Raw genomic sequence first — 27876 nt, forward strand, 5'->3', positions numbered from 1 at the left:
CCTGATGAGGCAACAGTTTGTTGCGAAATCTTGAATTTTGTGTGTATGTATGTCGCTGTTTGTGTTTCTATCGACCTGCCAGCGCTTTCGTATGGTAAGTCACATCATCTTTGTTTTTAAATATGTCCATAACGTAGGTTTTTTATGTCGATAAATCCCCTTCCTCCTTCCTTTCTGCTTAATGTGAATCTTTCCATTGCTGAATGTATGTGATGTATTCTATGTTTGTGGCATTGTGATTGTGTAAGTGTATTGAGTGCTTCTAGGTCTGTGTTACTCCATTTCACTACTCCAAATGAGTAGGTCAATATTGGTATAGCATAAGTATTTATAGCTTTTGTCTTATTTCTTGCTGTCAATTCTGTTTTCAATATTTTTGTTAGTCTTTGTCTATATTTTTCTTTTAGTTCTTCTTTAATATTTGTATTATCTATTCCTATTTTTTGTCTGTATCCTAGATATTTATAGGCATCTGTTTTTTCCATCGCTTCTATGCAGTCGCTGTGGTTATCCAATACGTAATCTTCTTGTTTAGTGTGTTTTCCCTTGACTATGCTATTTTTCTTACATTTGTCTGTTCCGAAAACCATATTTATATCATTGCTGAATACTTCTGTTATCTTTAGTAATTGGTTGAGTTGTTGATTTGTTGCTGCCAGTATAGTTTTAGATCATCCATGTATGGCAAATGTGTGATTTTGTGTGGGTATGTTCCAGTAATATTATATCCATAATTTGTATTATTTAGCATGTTGGATAGTGGGTTCAGAGCAAGGCAGAACCAGAAAGGACTTAATGAGTCTCCTTGGTATATTCCACGCTTAATCTGTATTGACTGTGATGTGATATTATCTGAATTTGTTTGGATATTAAGTGTGGTTTTCCAATTTTTTATTACTATGTTTAGGAACTGTATTAATTTAGGATCTACTTTGTATATTTCCAATATCTGTAGTAACCATGAGTGAGGTACACTATCAAAAGCTTTTTGGTTATCAATGTATGCATAGTGCAGCGACCTTTGTTTAGTTTTAGCTTGATATGTCACCTCTGTATCTATTATCAGTTGCTCTTTACATCCTCGTGCTCCTTTGCAGCAGCCTTTTTGTTCTTCATTTATAATTTTGTTCTGTGTTGTATGTGTCATTAATTTCTGTGTAATGACTGAAGTTAATATTTTGTACATTGTTGGTAGGCATGTTATGGGTGATATTTTGCTGGGTTTGCTGTGTCTGCTTGATCTTTGGGTTTCAGATAAGTTATTCCTTGTGTAAGTGTATCAGGGACTGTGTGTGGGGGTCTGCAATGTAACTGTTAAATAATTTGGTTAGATGTGAATGTGTTGAGGTGAACTTCTTTAGCCAGAAATTTGCTATTTTATCATTTCCAGGGGCTTTCCAATTGTGCGTAGAATTAATTGCTTGGGTGAGTTCATGTTGCAAAATTATCACTTCAGGCATTTGTGGTATCATCTTGTATGAGTCTGTTTCTACTTGTATCCACCATGCATGTCTGTTATGTTCTACCAGGTTTGACCATATGTTGCTCCAGAAGCGTTCCACGTCTGCTATGTTTGGTGGATTGTCTATTTTAATGTGTGTGTTATCTATTGTCTGGTAAAATTTCTTTTGGTTTGTGTCGAATGTTTGGTTTTGTTTCCTTCTATTTTCATTTTTTTTTGTATCTTCTAAGTCGTTTGGCCAATGCTTGTAATTTCTGCTTCTTTTCATCTAATTGCTCTATCACTTCTTGTTGTGAGATTTTACCTAACCTTTTTCATTTTTTGTGTGATATTTCATTTCTTATAAATTGTGTTAGCTGTCCGATGTCTTTTCTCAGTTTTTCTATTCTGATCTGTAGCCTGTGTTGCCATGCTGGTTTTGTGGGTTTCTTCTGTGTGTTGGTTGGTTCTGATCTCTGCCTAGTGTGTATATTTAGTGTAGTGAGTGCTCCTACATAAACCAGTAGTTGTAACTCTCCCATGGTTGTACTTTCATTTATTTTGTTGTATGTGATTGTGTTGATAGTTGTTATTGTTGTTTCAACTTGTGGGTTATTTGGTGGTCTATGCAAGAATGGTCTAATGTCTGTATTTGTGTCTTTGTATTCTATATATGTCAACTGAAATTTTTCTTCTATATCTAACATGTGTGTCACTTCATGTTCTATTTGTGCTTGTTCTGGTGGGCGTCTTAAGATTTCGTTTTCCTCTGATTGCTTAATTGATGCGTGTTGTTCTTTGTTTGCTCTGGGATGTTTGAGTCCATTACTGTATTTTCTTCTTCTTCTGATTGCACATTATTTTGTTCCAGTATTTGTTGTACTTGTTGTTTGATGTTTTCTAATTCTGACTGGGGTATCCTGTTATTTTTGATTATTACACAAATCTGATCAGCTAGTTGTTGTCCTGTTAAAAATTTTAATTCTGGGTTTCTGGTAATAAATGTTGTGTATACTTGCGATCTGTATCCAGTTGTGCTGGTTCCTAAGTTTGTTGCTTGGCAATAACAGAACATGAGGTGTCGGTTAACTTCATCTGACCATCTCATCCTCTGTCTTTGTTTTCCTTCTATATCCTGCAAAACACCTCTATTTGGATTTAAATCATTTGCCGTGTGGCTAGCAGTGTCGTTACTGTTGTGGACGGGCGTAGGGTTCAAGTGCCGTCCCCGACCATGACAGCGCTTGTCCGAGGCTTCATTAGTTCTGTCCTGAACCAACTAATCACACTAAAAGGGGGGTTAGCCCTATTAGTGGTTTGTTCTTTTCATTGCCTTTTACGACTGGCAGAACATACCAGAGGCCTATCTTTTCCCGGGCCTATTGTTATTATTATTACTATTATTATTAATATCTAACATAACATTTCAAACATGATAAAGGAGGCCAACCTCTGTGGTCTACAACTATCCACTCCCATTCAAAAAGTGCTCTGAACTGAGTCAGAACAGGAAACATTGCCATTCTGAAAAGCCTATCCAGTTATCTTCTTTAGCTATGTAATCACCATGGATGAGTGAGTCCTGGGTGTATCATCACAATCCTGAGACAAAGGAGCGATGTATTCAGTCAAAATTGTAGATCTACCACTGCTTAAAAACATAGTACCCAACCATCATCGAGCATGCTGATGCTGTTTGTTTTTTCAAAAACCATTACAGGATGGTACCACTGAAATCTTCTGATATGGATGTGGGAGACTGTCAAGATAAGGCTTTGTGGGAAACTATCGAAATGGGGTATTTTTGCTCCCTGCACAGGACACATTCGCACATGCTACTTCTTTGGACTATGAAGCGTTGCATTGACCCTTGTATACTCCTAACATTGAGCTCAGTGACTTCTTCTTTCCTCATATGAGGGAGTCATTGAATGGCAGGCATTTCTGGACTATGACAACGTGATTTTTGATATGGAAGGTATTCTGAATGGTAAAAATGAAGATGTACAACAGAGCACTCTACCAAGTTATCCATTGTTGCGAAAATTGTTTCACACTGAAAGATGAATTTGCAGTTGAGGACTATCATTATCAATTTTACTGAGATACTAATCAAAACTTGCATTAGCCTTTGTGTAGACCTATCCTGCTTGTCCTACTTGTTTGTTTACAGGTTGTAAATACAGCTAGGGCTCCCTCCACATGGTGAGGTGAGTTGACCTTATGGAATTTGGAGGAGGAATAATCTTGGTATTGAATGAACTGGACACTCTACCTCATGCCAAATTTTGGCATTCCTCAATCCCTGGCCAATATATGACTCCTGGGAACATTCCTTAACAAAGGATGACACAAATTTTAGATAACCTGGAGCATAATTACTCAGCATTAAATCACTGAATCATCCAAACACATCCTATGAATAAGGATAAAAATGTAGAAGCACGTATGTTCCCAGATAAGACATATCATCATGAATTTCTAACTGATAGTTTGAATCCAGTATGGTGCAGACTGCATAAGGCTTGGCAGTCTTTCAAATCTGATCCTACAGGAGACTTACCAAGATAAGATAAATTGATGATTAAGGAATGAAGACATTCTGCAGTGAGTTGGTAAGCAAAAAAATGCCTTTTTTCACACTGACTGTCTTATGGCCACTGGTGGCCGTAGCGGAACCACATGCCTGTTCTCCACAGCAAAGCCTGACACCTAATACCATGTGCTTGGTCTGGTCTTGTGGTGAAACATCTATTGTTAGCATGCAGCAGTCAACACGTTAAAGAACATAATGAATTGCAGAGGCAGAATGACTGGACACGTATGACAACATAAGGGATGGGCCTAACTATGACTATATAAAGAAGATCAGTGGTGATATTAGCTTCAGTAATGAAGAGCATAGCAGGAAAGTGACAGAAATGGAAAATTTCATGAAATCATATTCTGATTTGATGGTTGAAACAGCAGCACAGACCATACGATATCATGAGTTCAGGTTATCAATGAGTTACTTTGGACTCTAAAAGCGGCTGCTTGTCACTGTTTTCCCTACCAGAGCAGCAACAGGCAGAGAACTGCAATTAAATCAGTTATATTCTTGATAAAACACACAAATGTGAGACAGTCTTATCACAAAGAATGGAATTTAGTTGACCCACAGTTCTGCAGTAAATGGCTAGCCACTGGCTTGTTGTAGCTCAAGCTAAATGTGCTTAAAGCAGTTACAGAATCAAATGAGAAATGACAATAATGGGACCAGTTCCTAGAGAGACTAATAATCAGAAAAACGGAGAGGAATGTTGGGAATTGAAAATCATGAACAAGAGCCAACTGGAGTCACATAATGTGAGCACACGGACAGGGCAAAGCTTACAGCTCTAACATCGGTACAACTATGATGATGGATGCTCACTGTGCAAATCACATATCTTCTGCTTAATAACAAAGTTGGCAGAACCATTGTACCATGAAAATTTTTAACTGGAACTTACTTATCTACAAATGGTTGCTTCCAAGATGATGCATGTCAACACATGTGTCAGAAAATGGTAGCAACTACCATGCTACTCCTACTCATGAAGTGAACCCTTCTGAGAGATGACATGAAATGAGGCTGATTTTTTATCCTAAGATGCAGCACAGCAGTGTGCCTCCTCCAATAGAAAAAGGTCCCTGTAGCCAACTGTTCTGAGGACATTAACGCGAATAGTTCTTATTGCTTCCAGCCAAGGGGGCATCTCGAACCCCTAGTGCTCAGGTTGGCGAACATGAGGTGGCACCAGTTCTGCTGTGTCAGGAATCTGAAAATAAGAGCCCCAGAACTTTCACTGATTTTCACTATCTTTTATGAATTACATGTTTGATGATCACAAAAACTGCTCCTCCCTGGCCAGCTGATAGGCTATCAGTGGTTTCAGCTGTACAGGAAAAACTAGTTTTAATACATAAATTCATGGGTTAATTTCAATGACATTTTAATTAATTGATTAATATGTCCATAACTACTGCCAGTGACCTCATGATTGCTTAAACAATACAGATCTGTGATTGGAAACAAATTGTAATTTTATTTAACCCTTTTCCTTTGTAAGGGAGCTGGACTGAACAGCTGTTGAGTCTTCTCCACATGCTCCAAACATCTCAGAAAAGTCTCCTGGTTACACATTCATTATCAAATTTCTTACTTTGGCTCAAGGAGGTTAAAATTCAAGGCAATGTATCACCAAATAAAAAGTTATGGAAATATAAAATTTCTATCTGCTAGTAAGAATTTCATGAAGAAGAGACTTCAAAATTTTTGGAAAAAAGTGTGCAGCTTCACAAAATTAATGCAGTCCTTCAGTCACTTCTTACCCAAGCTGACTCTTCAAACATACTGTGCTGGTGTTCTTTATTATGTACATTTAGAGTCCCTTCAGTAAATGTCAGGCACTATTTCCTAATAAATCCTTCATTCATTACAATAGATTTTCATTATTCAATTATTAGTTTTAATAGATTGGTACTTTATATCCTTCACAACTACACAATGCTGCAACTGTCACACTTGACTACATTGTTAATTAAAATGTGTATAACAAACAAATCAAAATTTACACTATCCCATAATTTGGTAGTGTTTGTTGTGACCAAGCAAAAAACCCATACACAAATTTAGTTTACAGCATTTGTCACAAGTGACAAAAATTAACTCTTTTGCATATTAGATGTCAGTATTAAAAATGTTCGCTCTTCCAGATTAGACTAGATTAGATTAGATTCAGTTTTCATTTCATAGACCCAAAAAATGAGATGACTCTCATGGGTGTGGAACATGTCAGAAAGTATAACATAAAACATTTGAATACAATACTTACTACCCTGATCATTTGTCAGGAGATAGTTGAAATAGGTTAACACAATGCAGTAAACTGGAACAGCTAATATTTACAGAATTAACACGCTGTCAGAACGAAACACTGTTATGCACTATTAATAAATTTATCATACACTAAATACCTAATCTTGACTGTCATGACCAAGTTTTGTCAAAACTTAAACTGGCTTAATAGTCTCTGTTAAGATATTCATCTAAGGAGTAGGAGTTGCCAATCAAAAAGTCTTTCAAACTCTGTTTAAACCATGCTTTATCTGAAACCAAGTTTTTAATGGTTGCTGGCAATTTATTGAAAGTGTGTGTTCCTGAATACTGGACCCCTTTTAGGGTCAAGGTAAGTGATTTTAGGTCTTTATGTAGATTGTTCTTATTACTAGTATTGATACTATGTATTGAGCTATCGGATGAAAATAGAGATATATTACTTGCAACAAATTTCATTAAGGAATAAATATACTGAGAATCAGTGGTTAGATTACAGAGTTCTTTGAACAGGTTTCTACAAGATGTTCTTGAATTTACACCACAAATGATTCTTATCACATGCTTTTGCACCCTAAAAACTTTTTCTCAGTTTGATGAGTTGCCCCAGGATATGATCCCATATGATGTAATAGAAGGAAAGTAAGCAAAGTATGCAAGTTTTTTTTTATATTTTTATCTCCTACATCTGACATCATTCTCACAGCAAATACAGACTCGTTTAGGCGCTTAAACAATTCTGTGGTATGCCCTTCCCAACTGAATTTATTATTAAGTTGTAATCCGAGAAATTTAACACTGTCAACCTGTTCGATCTACATGTCCTCATATGTTATACTCTTGCTGGAAGGAAATCTCTTACAGGTTCTGAACTGCATATAGTGGGTCTCCTCAAAGTTTAATGACTGTGAATTAGCTTTAATAACTTATTAATGTCAGTGAAAATTTGATTAGCAGCTACTTCTAAATCCATACTTGACTTGTTACTTATTGCAATGTTTGTATCATCTGCAAACAAAACAAACTTATAATCTGGCAATGTAGCAGACGAGATGTCATTAATGTACACAAGAAAAAGCAATGGACTCAAGATGGAATCTTGAGGAACACCACATGTAATTATTTCCAAGTCAGATGAAGACTGACTGCTTACTGCACAGGTATTTCACAACGACACCCTTTGTTTCCTGTTAGATAGATAAGACTCAAACCATTTCACAGCATTGTCGGTGACACCATAATTTTCTAATTTACTTAAGAGAATGCTGTGGTTCACACAGTCAAAGGCTTTTGACAGGTCACAGAAAATACCAGTAGCCTCTATTTTATTATCTAATGAATTAAGTGCATTCTCACTGTATGTGTGCTTTCTCTATATCAGAACCCTTAAGAAATCCAAACTGTGACTTGGACAATACATTACTTGCAGTCATATGTTTAACAAGATGCTTGAACACAACCTTTTCAAATACCTCCAGAGATTTATAGAGCTTAAGAATGAATAATTTAGGCTTAATAGCATTTGCACTGGCGTTCATTTATCTGGATGACATTTCATTAGGATGATGTTTCATAGAGTATATAAGGCTATTGTACTTACATTGACCAGTTTGGAAATCAGCAAAGTTCCATATCAGTTCTCCAATAAAGTAACCTCTCTCTCGAAGAGTGTCAAAAGCCTTAAAGTGCTCAGACATCAGAAGCACTTGGTACTCCTCAGACCAAAGATATTCAGGTTGCTGTGGATGAATGTGACAGTTTGTCAATATCAACGAATAACTGCAAAGGATATAATTCAACAATGATTCATAATTTGGAGAAAGATACAAATAGGAATTCACTTTTGAATTATGTGGGCACACATTTGACTCCATTTTCAGTGTGCTACTTTTAAAGACATGATCATATACTATAAACCAGTCCAATAATTCATCTTGATACATATTATTTACTGTTATATTTGTAAAAGAGGAATGAGAAAGCAGAAATATTCAGCCAAAGTGTATCTTTTTAGAAATTTACTGCATTCTATGAATATTTGTAGAATTATGAGAACAAATGTCATTGTTAGTTGAAACTTCTCTGTCCAACAGAAAGTAAATGATTTCTTCACTATGATAAAACAGAAATTTTGTCTCTTATTGACACAAATATTGAGACAGTGATACTTTTTCTACAGGCTTTTCTTAATTAATTGGGGCATTTAGGCATGACATCATTGATTCATCATTTGCAATATGACAGCGAATTTAGTAAGTTAGTAAAATGATGTGTAGATGTCATTTATATACTATGGTATCATTCCACTAATTTGATAAGAATTGGCATATTACTTTACTGTTGCAAATATTTTGAAGAGACAGCAATTTGCAAATACGAAAACACATCTATTCTGTGGTTCATTTTATCTTGCTTTGTCTTTCATAAGTGAATCACTCCATACTGAAAGGCCACTGTCTCAAGTTTGAAGGAACTGAGTTATTGCCAAAATAATATTCCTACGGAAGCTCATAAAGCAGAGAAACTGGGACCTGTGTTTCATAAGTCTATGAGAAAGGATCTCAGTCCAAGACTGAGACCTTTTCTGTGTATGTCAGTGGTAGCTCAGAAGATGATTGCTTTCCATATTTAATAGCTACCTTCCCTTGTCTCTTATAGGCAATTACAGATTGCTGTCTAATACTTGTTGTGAAGTGGCGTACAACATTCCTTAGCAGAAGAAGAAAATGATATAAAGTCAGAAAAGAGACATAAATGTAACTTGTACAAAGAAAAATTATGTAAAACATGCAAGACTGAAGTGCAGTTTACACACAAATTATGAGGTCATAGCTATCAGGTGGCATTCTTTCCTTCCTCTTGCCAGTGACTTCGATCTTCTAAATCAGTTGCCAAGGAATCGTAACTGAATCTACAGAATACATCAGATATGAGATCACTGTAAAAGTAGCAAAACCAAGAAGTGCCTCATGAAGGAAGAGGGAGCGTCAGATGTTATTGATTTTACAACTTTCCAGCAAATGTTTTACAAAAAGAAAACTTGCCTGTCAGTAGCAACTGTTCAGACAAGCATTCTTAACAATCAGAAAATGTAATTTAAAATCAATAACTTCAAGCCTCTCATCTGCAATGCATAGTTTCCTGGTCAAGTTGTTGCCAGATACTTCATTCATGTTTTATAAAATATGCTTTCCTGGCCTGCGCACATTTATCCACCAGCCTACCATACCCAAAAGGATCCAAAAATATTTTCAAAATGGACAGTTGTATGTATGTATCTTCCACATCTCCTCCTAAAGCTGTGGGCCAATTTCAACTAAACTTTGTACACCCATCACTGGGAGCATTACTGTGGTAGTAAGAACCACCTACCTATCAAAGAGGTGGGGGTGGGAGATTAAAAGACACTATAACCCGTAACATGTGAATACCCAGACTTTATCCATCTCTTATTTTTCAGACAGTATCCACATATGCCACTAAATGTATGAGGGTCATTGTTAAAGTAAGAACTGATTTGTAATGGAGAAAGAGAAACTTTATCTATGAACATAAATTGTACATGAGGGTCATTGTTAAAGTAAGAGCCGATTTGCAATGGAGAAAGAGAAAATTTATTTATGAATGTAAATTTGTTTCACAGACTACAATAAGCACATTTTTTTCAGTTTTTAACATAGTTACCATGAACATGAAAACATTTGTCAAGTCATGGCACCAGTTTTTAGATCCTACCATCGATTGCTGCCTCTCTGTTAAACCAGTTAGTAACAGTTTCTTTCAACATATCAATATTTTCAAAGCACTTGCCACCAAGGAATTCCTTCAGTTTTGGAAACAGGTGAAAGTGTGATGGTGCTACTTCAGGGATGTATGGTGGACAATGCAGTATTTCCCAATAAAAACTGGTCCAGTTGTGTCTTTGTTCTTGCCAGAACATGAGACCAAGCATTGTTGTGAAGCAGAACAATGCTGCTACACAGCAGTCCCCACTGGCAATTTGAAATAGTGCACCTAAGCTTCAATAATATTTCACAGTATCTCTGTGTCATTCCTCTTGGCAAAAAGTCTAACAGAAGAATGCGTTTACAATCCCAAAAAACCGTGGCCTTGATTTTCCGTGTTAAAGGTTCTTGTTTGAATTTTCATGCTTTTGTCGCGGAGTTTGAATGTTAAAAATTCAGGAAATACTCAGTGGAAATGGCAACTGGGTATCAATCATATCTTGATAAAAAAAATCCATATCAAACATAGGGAAAGAGGGATAGACATTATAGTCATAATTATCAAAATTTGCAGCACTCTCTCACCATATCATTCAAGATATGCATTCTGAAAAAAAAAAAAGATGATGAAGAAGAAAGAAAGAAAGAAACACACAGTGCCAAGAGAATTACATGGCTGTCATGATTTAATAACCTATGAGCAGCTCAATAATGGATGTAAAGGCTTGAAGCTCTTGAGTGAAGTAAATCATCACTACCACCATCATGAGACCACCATGGCAAGAACAGTGCGGAAACTTAGCAAAGTGCAGCTTTTCCCCTTTAAATTAACAGTTGCCTGGAAGAGGGTGGATACTGACAAGGTATAACAGGATAACTCAATAATTTCAAAAGAAGGTAGAAGGTGAAGCTGTGGGAACTGAGGCTGAATGTTATACATTCATGGCACAGTTTAAAAAGTGCAGTCACGTGGAGTATGTTTGGAGGTCATGCATTCATGAGACATTTCAGAGTTATTGAGGATTCATAGGTCTTTGATAGTTTTATGAAAGAGTCAGAGATACAGGCATATATTCAAATGTGGCCATCAAAAAGATACCATGACCGTTACTTGACAAAATGCCTAATTGTGTGAGTATTTCCAATTGGATCTATTCAGTTTAGGCAGGGCTGTGATTTATGACACTGCTCCAGCAACAACTGCCAATAACACTAATAATTGATATCCTTTTAATAAAGTCATATTTTACTAATAAGAACTTGGTAAAAAAAAAGCTTTCTAAGACCAAGATTGCATAAAAATTTCTTTATTTTCAACAACCAGTTTTGACAGACTTTTATGTCATCTTCAGGTCTGTGACATAGTACACATATGGGGAAAATATTTTATATCATGAATTATAACATAGTACTTAGAAAAAAAAAATTATTTGCCACCACTGGAAATGGAAAAGGAAACTCTACATTTACATACCTTCAAAATTTTTGCTACAAAATCAGTTCATTGTGAATTGGAACTTCACACCAAGTTGTCATGGTAGTGGATGGAATGTAGCAGCTTATACAAAGGTTTGTCATAATGAAACATTTGCAGTCAAAAGTCACCTTGTGTACATGGCCATGTCCATATATGTAGCACTCACAAATGATTGATAATTCATCAAAATCACAATATAGAATAAAATGCACAGTAGCTCATCTGTTTACAATAGCTTGACATTTTCCATTAATTGCTGATCCACCTTAGATGGTGTGTAAGGTAAAGCTGGAAGGCAATGCTGTAAAGATAACATGTGCACAGCGTGTTACAGTCAATAGATGGAGTTTACATGAGTATCATAATAACAGAAAGTAAATTATTATTTTTTCACATTTAAACTTACATACTTTTATGAGTGGTCTTTAAACACTGTAACAGTTATAAAACTGTACTACATCAGTACATGAAACTGTACTATGTATGTATGTATGTATGCGAAACATGTTTCATGTACAGATATAGTAGAGTTTTGTAATCAATACAATGATTAAAGACCACTCACAAATGTATGTAAGTTTAAATGAGAAAATTTAGCAGGTGCTGACAGGTGTGAAAATTACTGAACTATAAGTTTAATAACTCATGGTTGCAAAATACTAACATGAATCGTTTACAGAAGAATGGAAAAACTGGTAGAAGCTAATCTCGGGGAAGATCAGTTTGGATCCCGTAGAAATTTTGGAACACATGAGGCAACACTGACCCTATGACTTCTCATAGAAGATAGGTTAAGAAAAGGCAAACTACATTTGTAGCATTTGTAGACATGGAGAAAGCTTTTGACAATGATGACTGGAATACTCTCTTTCAACTCTAAAGGTGGTAGGGGTAAAATAAAGGGAGCAAAAGGCTATTTATAATTCATACAGAAACCACATGGCAGTTACAAGAGTTGAGGGAAGCAATGGTTAAGAAGGGAGTGAGACAGGATTGTATCCCATCCTCGATGTTATTCAATCTGTATATTGAGCAAGCAGCAAAAGAAACAAAAGAAAATTTGGATTAGGAATTAATGTCCAGAGAGAAGAAATAAAAACTTTGAGATTCACTGATGACATTGTAATTCTGTCAGAGACAGCAAAGGACTTGGAAGAGCCATTTAACGGAATGGACAGTGTCTTGAAAGGAGGCCATAAGATGAACATCAGCAAAAGCAAAATGAGGATAATGGAATATAGTCTAATTAAATCAGATGTTGCTAAGGGAATTAGGTTAGGAAATGAGACACATAAATTAGTAGATGAGTTTTGCTATTTGGGAAGTAAAGTAACTGATGATGGTCAACGTAGGGAGGGTATAAAATGCACACAGGCAATGGTATGAAAAGTGTCTCTGACAAAGAGAAATTGGTTAAGATCAAGTATAGATGTAAGTTTCAGGAAGTCCTTTCCTGAAGTGTTTGTATGGAGTGGAAGAGAAACATGGACAATAAACAGTTTTGACAAGAAGAGAATAGAAGCATTTGAAATGTGGTGCTGCAGAAGAATGCTGTAGATTAGATGGATAGATCATGTAACTAATGAGGAGGTACTGAATAGGAATGGGGAGAAGAGAAATTTGTGGCACAATCTGACTAGAAGAAGGAATCGGTTGGTAGGACACATGGACACATTCTGAGGTGTCAACAGATCACCAATTTCGTGCTGGAGGAAAGTATGGGGGGGTGGGGGGGGTGGTAAAAGTCATAGACAGATACTAAGTAAGCAGATTCAAAAGGATGTAGTTTGCAGTAGTTACTTGGAGATGAAGAGGCTTGCACAGGATAGAGTAACACGAAGAGCTGCATCAAACCAGTCTCGGGACCGAAGACCACAACAACAACAATGTTTAAAGTCCACTCAGAAAAGTATGTGAAAATGTAACAATACATGTTATGGGCTTATGATACTGATGTAAGAGCTATCTAATGGCTGCAACACTGTATATGTGTTATCTTTATATTAGTGGAAAAATCAAGCTAACATACACAGATGTGCTATGTGTATTCTATTGTATGTCTGCTTGTGTCTGTATATGTGTGGATGGATATGTGTGTGTGTGCGAGTGTATACCCGTCCTTTTTTCCCCCTAAGGTAAGTCTTTCTGCTCCCGGGATTGGAATGACTCCTTACCCTCTCCCTTAAAACCCACTTCCTTTCGTCTTTCCCTCTCCTTCCCTCTTTCCTGATGAGGCAACAGTTTGTTGCGAAAGCTTGAATTTTGTGTGTATGTTTGTGTGTCTATCGACGTGCCAGCGCTTTCGTTTGGTAAGTCACATCATCTTTGTTTTTAGATATATTTATTGTATATTGTGATTTTTATGAATTAAAAATCAGCTGTGAGTGCTACATGTATGGACAAGGCCATGTACACAAGATGCTTTTTGATTGTAAATATTTTATTGCTGAAAAACCTTTCCATAAGTTGCTCGATTTTATCCACTAACATGACAACCTGGCATGGGGTTCCAGCTCACAATTAACACCATTTTTAGCAAAATTTTTGAAGGTATGTAAATGTACAGTTTCCTTTCCCATTTCTCGTAATGTCAAACAAAAGCTTTCTTCTTCATTTCTCAAGTACCATGTCATAATTCATAATATGAAATATATTCCATCTAAGTGCACTATGTTACAGACCTAAAGATGATAGCAAAGTTTGTTGAAACTGGTTGGTGAAAATAAAGAAATATTTATGTGATCTTGGCTATAGAAAGTTCTCTTACCAAGTAAAACACATTGCTCCTTCTCATGTCTCAACATGAGAAAATTCAGTCTAGTTTTTGCACCTTTAACACTATAGTGGTCCCACACAGCAGTAAATGTGACTTTAGACTACTTCAAGAGCCACAGAATGACCTGTCCCTCAACAAGAATGACAGCAACAGCTTATTTTTCACAAAACATGGGAAAACAAATTAAATATCTATACTGTCAACAGGCTCATAAGAGGAAACTCATAGTTGTATTATTCCTTTCATATTCTTAGCAGCAAACTTTCATGTTGCTATGCTTTGTCTTACCATGTGAAGCCCCACCATACTGTCAGCTCCATATTCTGTCATGATTATTGGTTTATTATACTTTTCCCTCCAGTTTTCCATTTCTTCAAGTAGTTTGGGAACTATGACTCCTGTAAACCCACTATCAAAGTACCACGCATTATAGCGATTCACACCAATGATATCCAAAAACTGGCCCTGTAAAAAGAACAGCAGTTCATTTGTGAACTTTGTATGAGTCATATAAGATTTGTAACTGGTATTTATTACTTTTTCTAAATATCCAACTCATCACATGAAAGGGTCATCACTCTACATATTTATGACAGATGAATCAGATCTATGACATGATTCAGATTCAGAGTCTTTACTAGTCAGTCAGCATTTGTACATGCAACACACTTTTTGAGTACACTTACTGATATTACAAAATACATACTTACATTATTTATGTTATTGTATTTGGCATTTGTAAAAATCTTCTAAAGAATAAAATGGGTTAGCTACCATTTCCTTAAATGATTTGATTGGTATACTTGTGATATGTTTACACAATCTGTTATATATATTGACTGCCACGTAGGTGTGATTATTGTTTGTTTTTGCTATTCTTTTTTGTGGTAAGAGCAAAGTACTACTGATTCTTGTGTTATAACTACGTCTTTGATTTGTTACATTTAAATTTGGTAGTTCATTGAGTATGTAATTAACTCTTTCTAAAATATATAAATTAATTACAATCAATAATGTAATGTGTGAAACAAAATTGGTCTCATAAGATTGAATAGTGGCATCAGTAAAGAATATAAAAAGGGTGAAGCAGAGACAATGCATGTTTGCCAGTAGTACTGAATAACTTCCACTGTTTTACATACAGAAAAGACTTTTACCCAAACTAACAGTATTTTTATTGCATTTTTGAAATATACATTCATTAACTAGGTTCATTAAATAATGTCATTAAGATGACAGCCTTCTTGTTAGATGCAAATTTAGAGTCCCTCCTTAAAACTCTGCATGACTTCCTCCAGCATTTCATTCGACACAGCTGCAATTTCTTGATGAATATAAATTTTCAGGTCATTGATTGTGCAAGGCTTGTTCACATACACTCCTGATTTGAGGGAACCCCACAAAAAGAAATCACAAATTGACAGACTGGGAGAGTGCACAAGCCAAGATACATTGCTGAATCATGAAATGATGCATCCAGTTAAATATTTGCTGAACCACTTCCGCAGATGCTCTTGCCATTTGAGCTGCCTGATCATCTTGTTGGAACCATATTTTTCTCTCCTTCACCTTTCCTGTTTCAGATGCAGGAAGTTGTTTAGCATTTCAATGTACTGCACTGATATCACAGTAACTGTGGTTCTCTCCCATCACCCCCCTCCCCCCCCCCCCCCCCCCCTTCAAAAATGTAAAGACACACTGTACCACATTTACTTTTTAGCTGTGGAGATCTCTGGTGTAATTCACATGGGTTCTCCAGCACCCAGTACAGACAGTTCTGTACATTAACATAGCCATCCTGATGGAAATGGACTTTGTCATTTATCACTGTTAGGACATCTCCATCTTCCATAAGAAAGGCATTTGTTATGTCACAAAATTTTTTGTGTTGCTAAAAAAACCTATAACTTACCTGCTGCATCATCATTGTTTTGTAGCCTGAAATTTGTGATCACTTGGAGATGTGATGAATCAAAAATGTGATGTAACCAGTTCTATACCCTGTTGCCTAGTTGATCCTTTCAGACTAGCAAGAAGTGCTCCACTCTGTCCACATTTTCCAGAGTTTGGACTGAATGGGGAAGACCTGGTGATTTTTCTTCATCACAGATCCAGTAGTTCTAAATGGGTCAGCCCAACATAGTAGATTGTTTCGATCTGAGGTGCACCTTCATGTTCAGTATTAAAATTTCTACTGAAATGAAGTTGAATCCTGGCCACAGAATTGCTGTTTCTAAAAAAACTGGTTGACAGTAAACATATGATACTCTGTGCTCCATTGCTCCATAGTAACAGAAACAGTGTTGTCTGAGCTGTCCACCAGAGCTCACCCAAGGTTAATACCCCATTCTCAACTGAGCACTATCGGTTTAAAAAACATGCATTACCTAGACTCCACCCTGTATTTAAAAGATATCACAAAGGGACTGCAATTAGAACAGGTCAATTGGCCTAATCTGTGAAAGGCAGAAGAAAATAAACTACAAGGAAAATTACTATAACTTATCTAGATTTTCATACCGCACGGTCCACATCATAGGTTGAAGTCATAGCAATTGTAGTAGGACGTGTAGCATCAAGACTTTTCACGTGGTCAATAAGTTCTCTGCAAAAAAGAAAGGATTATATTGTTAAAGTATAGGACTGCTGTGGAATACTCTAGAAATAATTTAACAAAGAAGTTATAGAAGATACCAAAAATTATAAAATAAAACAGCTTTGCACTGCTTTGTAAACATCTCATTTTCTTGATTTAATTTCTTGCACCACACTCCTTACTGGCTGTTCGAAAAGTGGTGCATAGGGGATTGCTGGGCAGCATATTTTACAGAAAGAAACATCTTCTGCTGAAGTGATGATTTTGTTTATTATGTAGACCACAATAAATAGTACTTGAATACTAAAGATGTAAATGTAAGTAGAAAAATTTAGAATTAACGATAAAAAGTTGTGCTACTCCCCAGACTGGCCGGGAGACCGGCACAATAGCAATTAAATTTATTATAAAAAAGCAAGCATATTTTAGTAGTTATGTCCCCTGTGCATTTTTGGACTTTTTATTTTCACCTGTTTGCTATCATCCAATAGTGGAATGTACACATTAGAACAAGGTTCTGTACAATATCTGGTCCAATGTAACAATCAGATGTCAGGATGATTCAATCCAATTACAACTGTACTACCTAAATCTGGATGAGTGAATTCAATTGCAGTCCTACCATCTAATAAGAAGAAACACTACCAACTATCCCAACAATGTTTCAGTCTAGCAAACTGGTGTGTGCAATGTGCAATCTAAAATTTTAGCATGACTCACTTGAAGTCTACAGGTGCAATTGTGCACTGTCATTTTAAGCCCAGTATTAACACAAGTAATAATGATATTCTCCAAATATTTTAATTATAGAACAACAAGTTAGCAAAAATGAAACATAAAATATTAAACAAATAGCTAAAAGGTGAACATAGAGTTTAATAAAATCCTGTAGGATACTAATGTGGGCTAAATCAAACTGTTTAAAATCCAAGACAAATTTTTATTCAAGACATATGCACTCAAATGTGCAAATGAGGGCCTTACAAGGATAAATGATAATTCAGTTGAACAACACTCAAACCAGTGGTGCGAAATGTTGTTATGTTTATGCATGCAGACTATTTAATGCAGTAGAATGTGTGGTTTAATATTCATACAGATGCATTTTAACTCTCTGAAACATGTAGCAAAATCTTAAAATTCATTAGCATGATGCCTCAGTAACATTGAAAACTACAGTTAATTACTCACCATTACCATAATGAAAAATATCTGACAAATTCATCACACCATTATCAACAATAAATCCACTGAAATATTATAGTTCACGGCAGCCTTAAACTGTCTGAACAACAATAAAGTCTGTGTGATCACAGAAGAACAAGAAAGCCACATGAACATCTTTAAGGCCCAACAGAATTTAAAGCTCAGAACTCACTCCCACAAAACTATTCTAATTCCTGAAAGATTTCTAATTGTTCAACCTCCTCCATTGAAAACTCACTAGCAAAAGGCTGCATGTACTGCTCTGTGCAGTACTTTAAGCTCATAGTAATGTGATTACTGCTGTACTCAATACAAATATTTACAAAATGATCACCATTCAATTTAACCAATAATTTCATATGTGTACAACTTACTAGTGCATAAATTAAATTCTCACAGTTTGAGACCTCTCATTAAAATCGCCATGCACTGATCACCAGAACATTATGAGCATTGACCTACCATTGATATAAACCTGTCCTGGAGATAGCAGCATCACTTGGTGAAGAATGACTGCTAGTCAGACACATGCACAGTGCCTGCAGTATCTGCGATGTACTCTACATCTACATCTACATACATACTCCGCAATCCACCATACGGTGTGTGGCGGAGGGTACCTCGTACCACAACTAGCATCTTCTCTCCCTGTTCCACTCGCAAACAGAATGAGGGAAAAATGACTGCCTATATGCCTCTGTACGAGCCCTAATTTCTCTTATCTTATCTTTGTGGTCTTTCCGCAAAATGTAAGTTGGCGGCAGTAAAATTGTACTGCAGTCAGCCTCAAATGCTGGTTCTCTAAATTTCCTCAGTAGCGATTCACGAAAAGAATGCCTCCTTTCCTCTAGAGACTCCCACCCGAGTTCCTGAAGCATTTCCGTAACACTCGCGTGATGATCAAACCTACCAGTAACAAATCTAGCAGCCCACCTCTGAATTGCTTCTATGTCCTCCCTCAATCCAACCTGACTGGGAGCCCAAACACTCGAGCAATACACAAGAATAGGTCGTATTAGTGTTTTACTTTACAGATGAACCACATCTTCCAAAAATTCTACCAATGAACCGAAGATGACTATCCGCCTTCCCCACAACTGCCATTACATGCTTGTCCCACTTCATATCGCTCTGCAATGTTACGCCCAAATATTTAATCGACGTGACTGTGTCAAGCACTACACTACTAATGGAGTATTCAAACATTACGGGATCCTTTTTCCTATTCATCTGCATTAATTTACATTTACCTGTATTTAGAGTTAGCTGCCATTCTTTACACCAATCACAAATCCTGTCCAAGTCATCTTGTATCCTCCTACAGTCACTCAACGACGACACCTTCCCGTACACCACAGCATCATCAGCAAACAGCTGCACATTGCTATCCACCCTATCCAAAAGATCACTTATGTAGATAGAAAACAACAGCGGACCTACCACACTTCCCTGTGAAAAAAGGGCAAGTTGCGTTTCGCAGGAGCAATGCTTTCTAAAGCCGTGCTGATGTATGGACAGCAACTTCTCTGTCTCAAGGAAATTCATTATATTCGAACCGAGAATATGTTCGAGAATCCTGCAACAAACCAATGTTAAGGATATTAGTCTGTAATTTTGAGGATCTGTTCTTCTACCCTTCTTATATACAGGCGTCACCTGCGCTTTTTTCCAGTCGCTCGGGACTTTACGTTGGGCAAGAGGTTCGCAATAAATGAGTTCAACCAAGGTCAGATTGTCTTGGCCTACAGGGTTGGCATGAGCATTTTAGAAACCTTGTGACTTGTCGGATGTTCAGAGAATGCACATGGTGGAACCAAGATGAAACCACATCCAGGCATCGTGGGGTTGAGCGCCTTTCCCTCACAACAGATGTCAGATGTCATAGGTTGGGCAGACTGGCAAAACAGAGCAGGCAGTGAACTGTGGGAGAACTAGCATCAGACTTTAATGCTGGGCAGAGTACAAGTGTGTCTGAACAAACAGTGCACCAAACACTCGTAATGATGGGCCTCAACAGCCAATGACCCATGCATGTGCCAAAGTTAACACCACAGCATCATCAACAATGACTGAAATGGTCACATGACAATTGGCACTGGATAGCGGCAGACTGCTCCATGGTTTGATGTATCCTGATACCTTCTACATCATGCCAATGGGAGGTTGCAAATCCTTTTCCAGGGGAACAGCTCCTTGACACCTATACTGCAGAATGGGGACAAGCTGACGGCAGCTTATTTTCATTTACCTGTGTGCTTAGTAGTTTAATTCTTGAATTTCTTGCAGATTTGTGTATTTTCTAGGCACAGACTCATGTTTTAATAACAGTGTAGTGAATAGTTCCACCATATTTAATACGAATAGGAACTGTGATTGCTGTGTTCAGATAAGAGTTGAGTTGGTGACTCCTTGCTCACAGCTCCTGGTGGTGCTGTCTTCTGTCGGTCTGTCTGAGGGTACTGCCAGTAGACATCAATGCAGGGAGCCACATGTGGGAATTCAAGGGACATCCATCACTACCCAAGTGCCCCTCAGTCGTGCATCACTGTGGCTACCCAGTTGCTACCCACACTGAGGTTGGCTCTGCACTCATAGTCAGATGGGCAGTGGGCCCAAGTAAAAGGCATTTCCAGTTCACTTGACAAACGTATTTCAGGTGCTGTCTGTGGGTAATAAAGATCCTCAGCCAGACATCGTCACTTGTCCTGTTTCAGAGGAAGCCTCTCAGCCTGCAAGATCTAGGTATTCACAGAGGATGGGATTACTGGCAGGTAGGGCTCCAGTGTTAGGTAAATATTTGTTCCTCTCATTGATATAGCTGCCAAGGAGGGGAAGAAGTTCAATGTGCATTCTGTGCATATACAGGCATAACAGCTGGGACGAGATGAGGAGGAGGGGGGATGTAGTACTGGTATCCAAGGTTGGTAAAGACTGTTGCCATTCTTGCTTGTGAGAGGGAGGCAGAGCTCACTCACGATCAGTAGCATTGTCAATAACACTGATTGTGGACCTTTGTACAGAGCCAAGTCAGGGTTTTGAATCACAGGCTCAGATGGTTATGTGACCGTGCCTGCTGCAGATTCTTACACTTCCGCCTTAGAGAGTTAGGGGTGTTGAGTTCCACTTAATAGCTCAGGGGTCCACAATACACTAGAACTGGCTTCACAGATAATGGGGGCTGTGTGAAATGGACTGTGTGGTTTCTTAGCTTTCTTGGGAAAGAATGTAAAGGGCTCCATTATCAGAGTGTTTGCAGGTTGAACACAGGATGAGGGTAGACCTAGGAACCATATATATTATAGTTGTAAATCTCTTAGCAGTGTTGGGGAAGAGCCAGAGTTCCATGCTAATAGAAAGCACTGAGGCTGAAATTGTTATAAGTACTGAAAGCTGACAAAAGCCAGAGATAAGTTCAGCCAAAATGTTCACAAAGGACCTACCAGGGTTCAGGAAGAATAGATTAAATACAGTTGTGTTGGCATGTTTGTTTTTGATAGAAGTCATTTATCTTGCAATGAAATTGGAGATGATAGTTCCTGTGAGTCAGTACAGGTAGAGGTTATACTTGACATCTGGAATACATTAATAATTTGTTTCTTTTACCAACTCCATGACTCAAATGATACAATTGCTGAAACATTCAAAGAAAACTTGAGTATCATCTCAAATATGTACCCCACTCATACAGTTACAGTCAGTGGTGACTTCAATGTACTCTCAATATGTTTCTGAAAATACATGTTCAAAGTAGATGGTAGGCATAAAATATCATCAGAAATTGTATTAAATTCGTTGTCTGAAACTTATTTTGTGCAGTTAGTTCAGGAGCATACAAAGTATAAACAGTTGTGAAACATACTAATCCTCTTTGTGTTGTTGTTGTGGTCTTCATTCCAAAGACTAGTTTGATGCACCTCTCCATGCTACCCCATCCTGTGCAAGCTTTTACATCTCAAAGTACATACTGCAACCTACATCCTTCTGAATCTGCTTAGTGTATTCATCTATTGGTCTCCTTCTACAATTTTTACCCTCCATGCTGCCCTCCAACACTAAATTGGTGATCCTTTGATGACTCAGAATATGTCCTACCAAAGGATTCCATCTTCTAGTCATTTTGTGCCACAAATTCCTCTTCTCCCCAATTCTATTCAGTAACTCTTCATCAGATACATGGTCTATCCATCTAATCTTCAACATTCTTCTGTAGCACCACATTTCAAAAGCCTCTATTCTCTTTTTGTCTAAACTATTTATTGTCCATGTTTCACTTCCATAAAAATACTTTCAGAAAAGACCTCCTGCCACTTAAATATGCACTTTATGTTAACAAATTTCTCTTCATCAGAGATGCTTTTCATGCCATTGCCAGTCTGCATTTTATACCCTCCCAACTTTGATCATCATCACTTACTTTACTTCCCAAATAGCAAACCTCATCTACTATAAGTGTCTCATTTCCAGGCCTAATTCCATTAGCATCATCTGATTTATTTAGACTATATTCCATTATCCTCATTTTGCTTTTGCTGATGTTCATCTTATGGCTTCCTTTCAAGACACTGTCCATTCCATTCAACGGCTCTTCCAAGTCCTTTGTTGTCTCTGGCAGAATTACAATGTCATCAGTGAACCTCAAAGTTTTCACTTCTTCTCCCTGGACGTTAATTCCTAATACAAATTTTCTTTTATTTCTTTTGCTGCTTGCTCGCTCAATATACAGACTGAATAACACCGGGGATAGTCTACAACTCTGTCTCACTCCCTTCTCAACCATTGCTTCCCTCAACTCTTGTAACTGCCATGTGGTTTCTGTATGAATTATAAATAGCCTTTTGCTCCCTTTATTTTACCCCTGCCACCTTTAGAGTTGAAAGAGAGTATGCCAATCAACATTGTCAAAAGCTTTCTCCAAGTCTATAAATGTTACAAATGTAGTTTGCCTTTTCTGAACCTATCTTCTATGACAAGTCATAGGGTCAGTATTGCCTTGGTGTTCCAACATTTCTATGGGATCCAAGCTGATCTTCCCCGAGGTCACCTTTTACCAGTTTTTCCATTTGTCTGTAAAGAATTCATGTTAATATTTTGCAGACGTGACATATTGAACTGATAGTTCAGTAATTTTCACACCTGTCAACACCTGCTTTCTATGGTGTTGGAATTATTCCATTCTTCTTGAAGTCTGAGGGTATTTCACCATCTCATATGTTTGCTCACCAGGTGGTAGAGTTTTCTCATGGCTCGTTCTCCCAAGGCTATCAGTAGTTCTAATGGAATGTTGTCTCCTCCTAGGGTCTTGTTTCTTCATCTACATCCTCTTCTGTTTCCATAATATTGCCCTCCAGTACACCTCCCTTGTATAGACCCTCTATGTACTCCTTCCAACTTTCTGCTTTCCCTTCTTTGTTTAGAACTGGTTTTCCATCTGAGCTCTTAATATTCATACAAGTGGTTCTCTTTCCTCCAAAGATCTCTTTAATTTTCCTGTAGGCAGTATATATCTTACCCCTAGTGATATACTCCTCTAAATCCTTACATCTGCCCTCTAGCCATACCTGATTAGCCATTTTGCACTTCCTGTAGATCTCATTTCTATTTGTATCTCTTTTTGTCTGCTTCATTAACTGAATTTTTATATTTTCTCCTTCCATCAATTAAATTCCATGTCTCTTCTGTTACCCAAGGATTTCTATGAGCCCCCATCTTTTTACATACTTGATCCTCTGCTGTCTTCACTATTTCATCTCTCAAAGCTATCCATTCTTCTTCTACAGTACTTCTTTCCCCCATTCTTGTCAAACTTTCCCTGATGCTCTCTCTGAAACTCTCTACAACCTCTGGTTCTTTCAGTTTATTCAGATCCCATCTCATTGAATTCATACCTTTTTACAGGTTCTTCAGTTTTAGTCTGCAGTTCATAACCAATAAACTGTGGTCAGAGTCCACATCTGCCCCTGGAAATGTCTTAAAATTTAAAACCTAGGTCCTAAATCTCTGTCTTGCCATTATATAACCCATCTGAAATCTTCCAGTGTCTCCAGGCCTCTTCCATTTATACTACCTTCTTTCATGATTCTTAAACCAAGTGTTAGCTATGATTAACTTATGCTCTGTGCAGAATTCTACCAGGAGGCTTTCTCTTTCATTCCTTACCTCCATTCGATATTCACCCACTACTTGTCCTTAGTTTTCTTTTCCTACTATTGAATTCCTGTCACCCATGACTATTAAATTTTCATCTCCCCTCACTATCTGAATGATTTTTTTTTTTACCTCATCATACAGTTCTTCAATCTCTTCATCATCTGTGGAGATAGTTGGCATATAAACTTGTACTTCTGTGGTAGGCGTGGGCTTCACATCTGTCTTGGCTACATTCACTGTGCTTTTCATAGTAGCCTACCCGTGCTACTGCTTTTTTTTTTTCATTATTAAACTAAATCCTGCATTACCATTATTTTATTTTGTATTTATATACCTGTATTCACCTGACCAAAAGTCTTGTTCCTCCTGCCACTGAACTTCACTAATTCCCACTATATCTAACTTTAACCTATCCATTTCCCTTTTTCAATTTTCTAACCTACCTGCCCAATTATGGGATCTGACATTCCACACTCCGATCCGTAGAAGACCAGTTTTGTTTCTCCTGATAATGACATCCTTCTGAGTAGTCCCCAGCCGAAGACCCAAATGGGGGACTATCGTCATTTAGCCATACTGTAAAGCTCCATGCCTTGGGAAAAATTATGGCTGTAGTTTCCCCTTGCTTTCAGCTATTTGCAGTACCAGCACAGCAAGGCCATTTCGGTTAATGTTACAAGGCCAGATCAGTCAATCATCCAGACTGTTGCCCTTGCAACTACTGAAAAGGCTGCTGCAAGCCTTCGGGAACCACACATTTGTCTGGCCTCTCAACAGATACCCCTCCATTGTGGATGCACCTACAGTAAGGCTATCTGTATCACTGAGGCACATGAGCCTCCCCACCAGTGGCAAGGTCCATGGTTCATGGGGGCCCTTAGCAAAAAATAATCCTGAGCAAATAGGGAGCATCATGATGGACGCAAGATTTATTGACCTGGAAAAAGTGTTCAGCAATGTAAAATAGTGCAAAATGTTTGAAATTCAAAGAAAAGTAGCTATAAGCTATAGGGGAAAAAATAATATTCAATACCTACAAGAATCAAGAGGGAACAATAACACTGAAGGGTTAAGGCTGAAATGCTCAGATTAAAAACTTACTGTTCAGTCTATACATTAAAGCAGCAATCACAGAAATAAAAGAAATGTTTACGAGTGAGACTTAAATCTTTGATGAAAGGATATGAATAACAAAATTTACTGATGATTTTGCTATTCTCAGTAAAAGTAAAAAAGAATTACAGGACCTGTTGACTGGAATGAACTGCCAAATGAGTGCAGAATATGAATTGAGAATAAACTGAAGAAAGATGAAAGTAATGAAGAGTAGCAGAAATGAGATTAGTGATTAAGTTAACATCAAAATTGTTGCCCACAAAGCAGATAAATTTAAGGAATTATGCTGCCTTGGATGGATGAACCAAAGAGGACATAAAAAGCACACTATCATAATCAAAGAAGACATTTCTGGCCAAAAGAAGTCTGTTAGTATCAAACATAAAGGCCTCCATTTGAGGAAGAAATTTCTGAGAATGTACTTTTTGAACACAAAATTGTTGGTAGTGATTCATGGACTGGGGAAAAACCGGAAATGGATGGAATCAAAGAATTTGATATGTAATGCTAAGGGTGGATTGAAAAGACAAGGAATGAGGAGTTTCTCCGTAGAATTGCCAAAGGAAGGTAGGTACTTGAGCAAATCACTAACAAGAAGAAAGAACAGGATGACATGACATGTGTTAAATTGCAGCATGATAATTTTCTGTGGCTCTGAAGGGGACCTGTAAAGGCTAAAAATTATAGGGGAAGATAGAGATTGAAATACATCCAACAAATAATTGAGGACCTAAGGTGCATGTGCAACTCTGAAGAGGTTGGCGCAGGTGGGGGTTTGTGATGGATCACATCAGATCAGTTAAAAGCCTCACGGGGAAGGGGAAGGGGAATGGGAAGGGCAATATATCCTGTTTCATATTAAATAATTGCTTTACTAAATACAGGTTCATAGTTTAAATAAAATCATTTTGGATGCTAGGTCATGAGTTCGTAAAATAACTGTGCCACCAACATTTTGATCATTTTTGCAGCACTCCTCTTCGGTGACGCTAAAGAGCCTCACTGCGAAGAGGGTTGAAATGTTGGTGGTATAGTTTTTTTAGTGTTTTATAACAAGTCAACCTAATATCCAAAATTACTTTTTTTAAACATACGCATTTGTGGGTTTAAAATTACTAATTTGCTTAAATAAGTCCATTTTTATAAAATTTTCCTTAGGAACATATATGTCTCACAACTGGCGATCATATCTACACTCCTGCAAATTGAAATAAGAACACCGTGAATTCATTGTCCCAGGAAGGGGAAACTTTATTGACACATTCCTGGGGTCAGATACATCACATGATCACACTGACAGAACCACAGGCACATAGACACAGGCAACAGAGCATGCACAATGTCGGCACTAGTACAGTGTATATCCACCTTTCGCAGCAATGCAGGCTGCTATTCTCTCATGGAGACGATCGTAGAGATGCTGGATGTAGTCCTGTGGAACGGCTTGCCATGCCATTTCCACCTGGTGCCTCAGTTGGACCAGCGTTCGTGCTGGACGTGCAGACCGCGTGAGACGACGCTTCATTCAGTCCCAAACATGCTCAATGGGGGACAGATCCGGAGATCTTGCTGGCCAGGGTAGTTGACTTACACCTTCTAGAGCACATTGGGTGGCACGGGATACATGCGGACGTGCATTGTCCTGTTGGAACAGCAAGTTCCCTTGCCGGTCTAGGAATGGTAGAACGATGGGTTCGATGACGGTTTGGATGTACCGTGCACTATTCAGTGTCCCCTCGACGATCACCAGTAGTGTACGGCCAGTGTAGGAGATCGCTCCCCACACCATGATGCCGGGTGTTGGCCCTGTATGCCTCGGTCGTATGCAGTCCTGATTGTGGCGCTCACCTGCACGGCGCCAAACACACATACGACCATCATTGGCACCAAGGCAGAAGCGACTCTCATCGCTGAAGACGACACGTCTCCATTCGTCCCTCCATTCACGCCTGTCGCGACACCACTGGAGGCGGGCTGCGCGATGTTGGGGCGTGAGCGGAAGACGGCCTAACGGTGTGCGGGACCGTAGCCCAGCTTCATGGAGACGGTTGCGAATGGTCCTCGCCGATAGCCCAGGAGCAACAGTGTCCCTAATTTGCTGGGAAGTGGCGGTGTGGTCCCCTACGGCACTGCGTAGGATCCTACGGTCTTGGCGTGCATCCGTGCGTCGCTGCGGTCCGGTCCCAGGTCGACGGGCACGTGCACCTTCCGCCGACCACTGGTGACAACATCGATGTACTGTGGAGACCTCACGCCCCACGTGTTGAGCAATTCGGCGGTACGTCCACCCGGCCTCCCGCATGCCCACTATACGCCCTCGCTCAAAGTCCGTCGACTGCACATACGGTTCACGTCCACGCTGTAGCGGCATGCTACCAGTGTTAAAGACTGCGATGGAGCTCCGTATGCCACGGCAAACTGGCTGACACTGACGGCGGCGGTGCACAAATGCTGCGCAGCTAGCGCCATTCGACGGCCAACACCGCGGTTCCTGGTGCGTCCGCTGTGCCGTGCGTGTGATCATTGCTTGT

General features: G+C 38.3%; 1 protein-coding gene across 1 annotated transcript in view; it reads right to left on the reverse strand.

The window, feature by feature from the left end:
- Nucleotides 1-27876, reverse strand: part of LOC126486014 (beta-glucuronidase-like) — a 357520-nt gene that overhangs the window by 12066 nt on the left and 317578 nt on the right. The window contains exons 10-12 of the mRNA XM_050108918.1: nt 16801-16885; nt 14569-14745; nt 7903-8041 (exon numbers count right to left, since the gene is read on the reverse strand). Coding sequence (XP_049964875.1) covers nt 7903-8041; nt 14569-14745; nt 16801-16885 — 401 coding nt within the window. The remainder of the gene's footprint in view (nt 1-7902; nt 8042-14568; nt 14746-16800; nt 16886-27876) is intronic.

The sequence above is a fragment of the Schistocerca serialis genome, chromosome 1 (genome assembly GCF_023864345.2).
Source record: "Schistocerca serialis cubense isolate TAMUIC-IGC-003099 chromosome 1, iqSchSeri2.2, whole genome shotgun sequence".
Taxonomy (NCBI): domain Eukaryota; kingdom Metazoa; phylum Arthropoda; class Insecta; order Orthoptera; family Acrididae; genus Schistocerca; species Schistocerca serialis.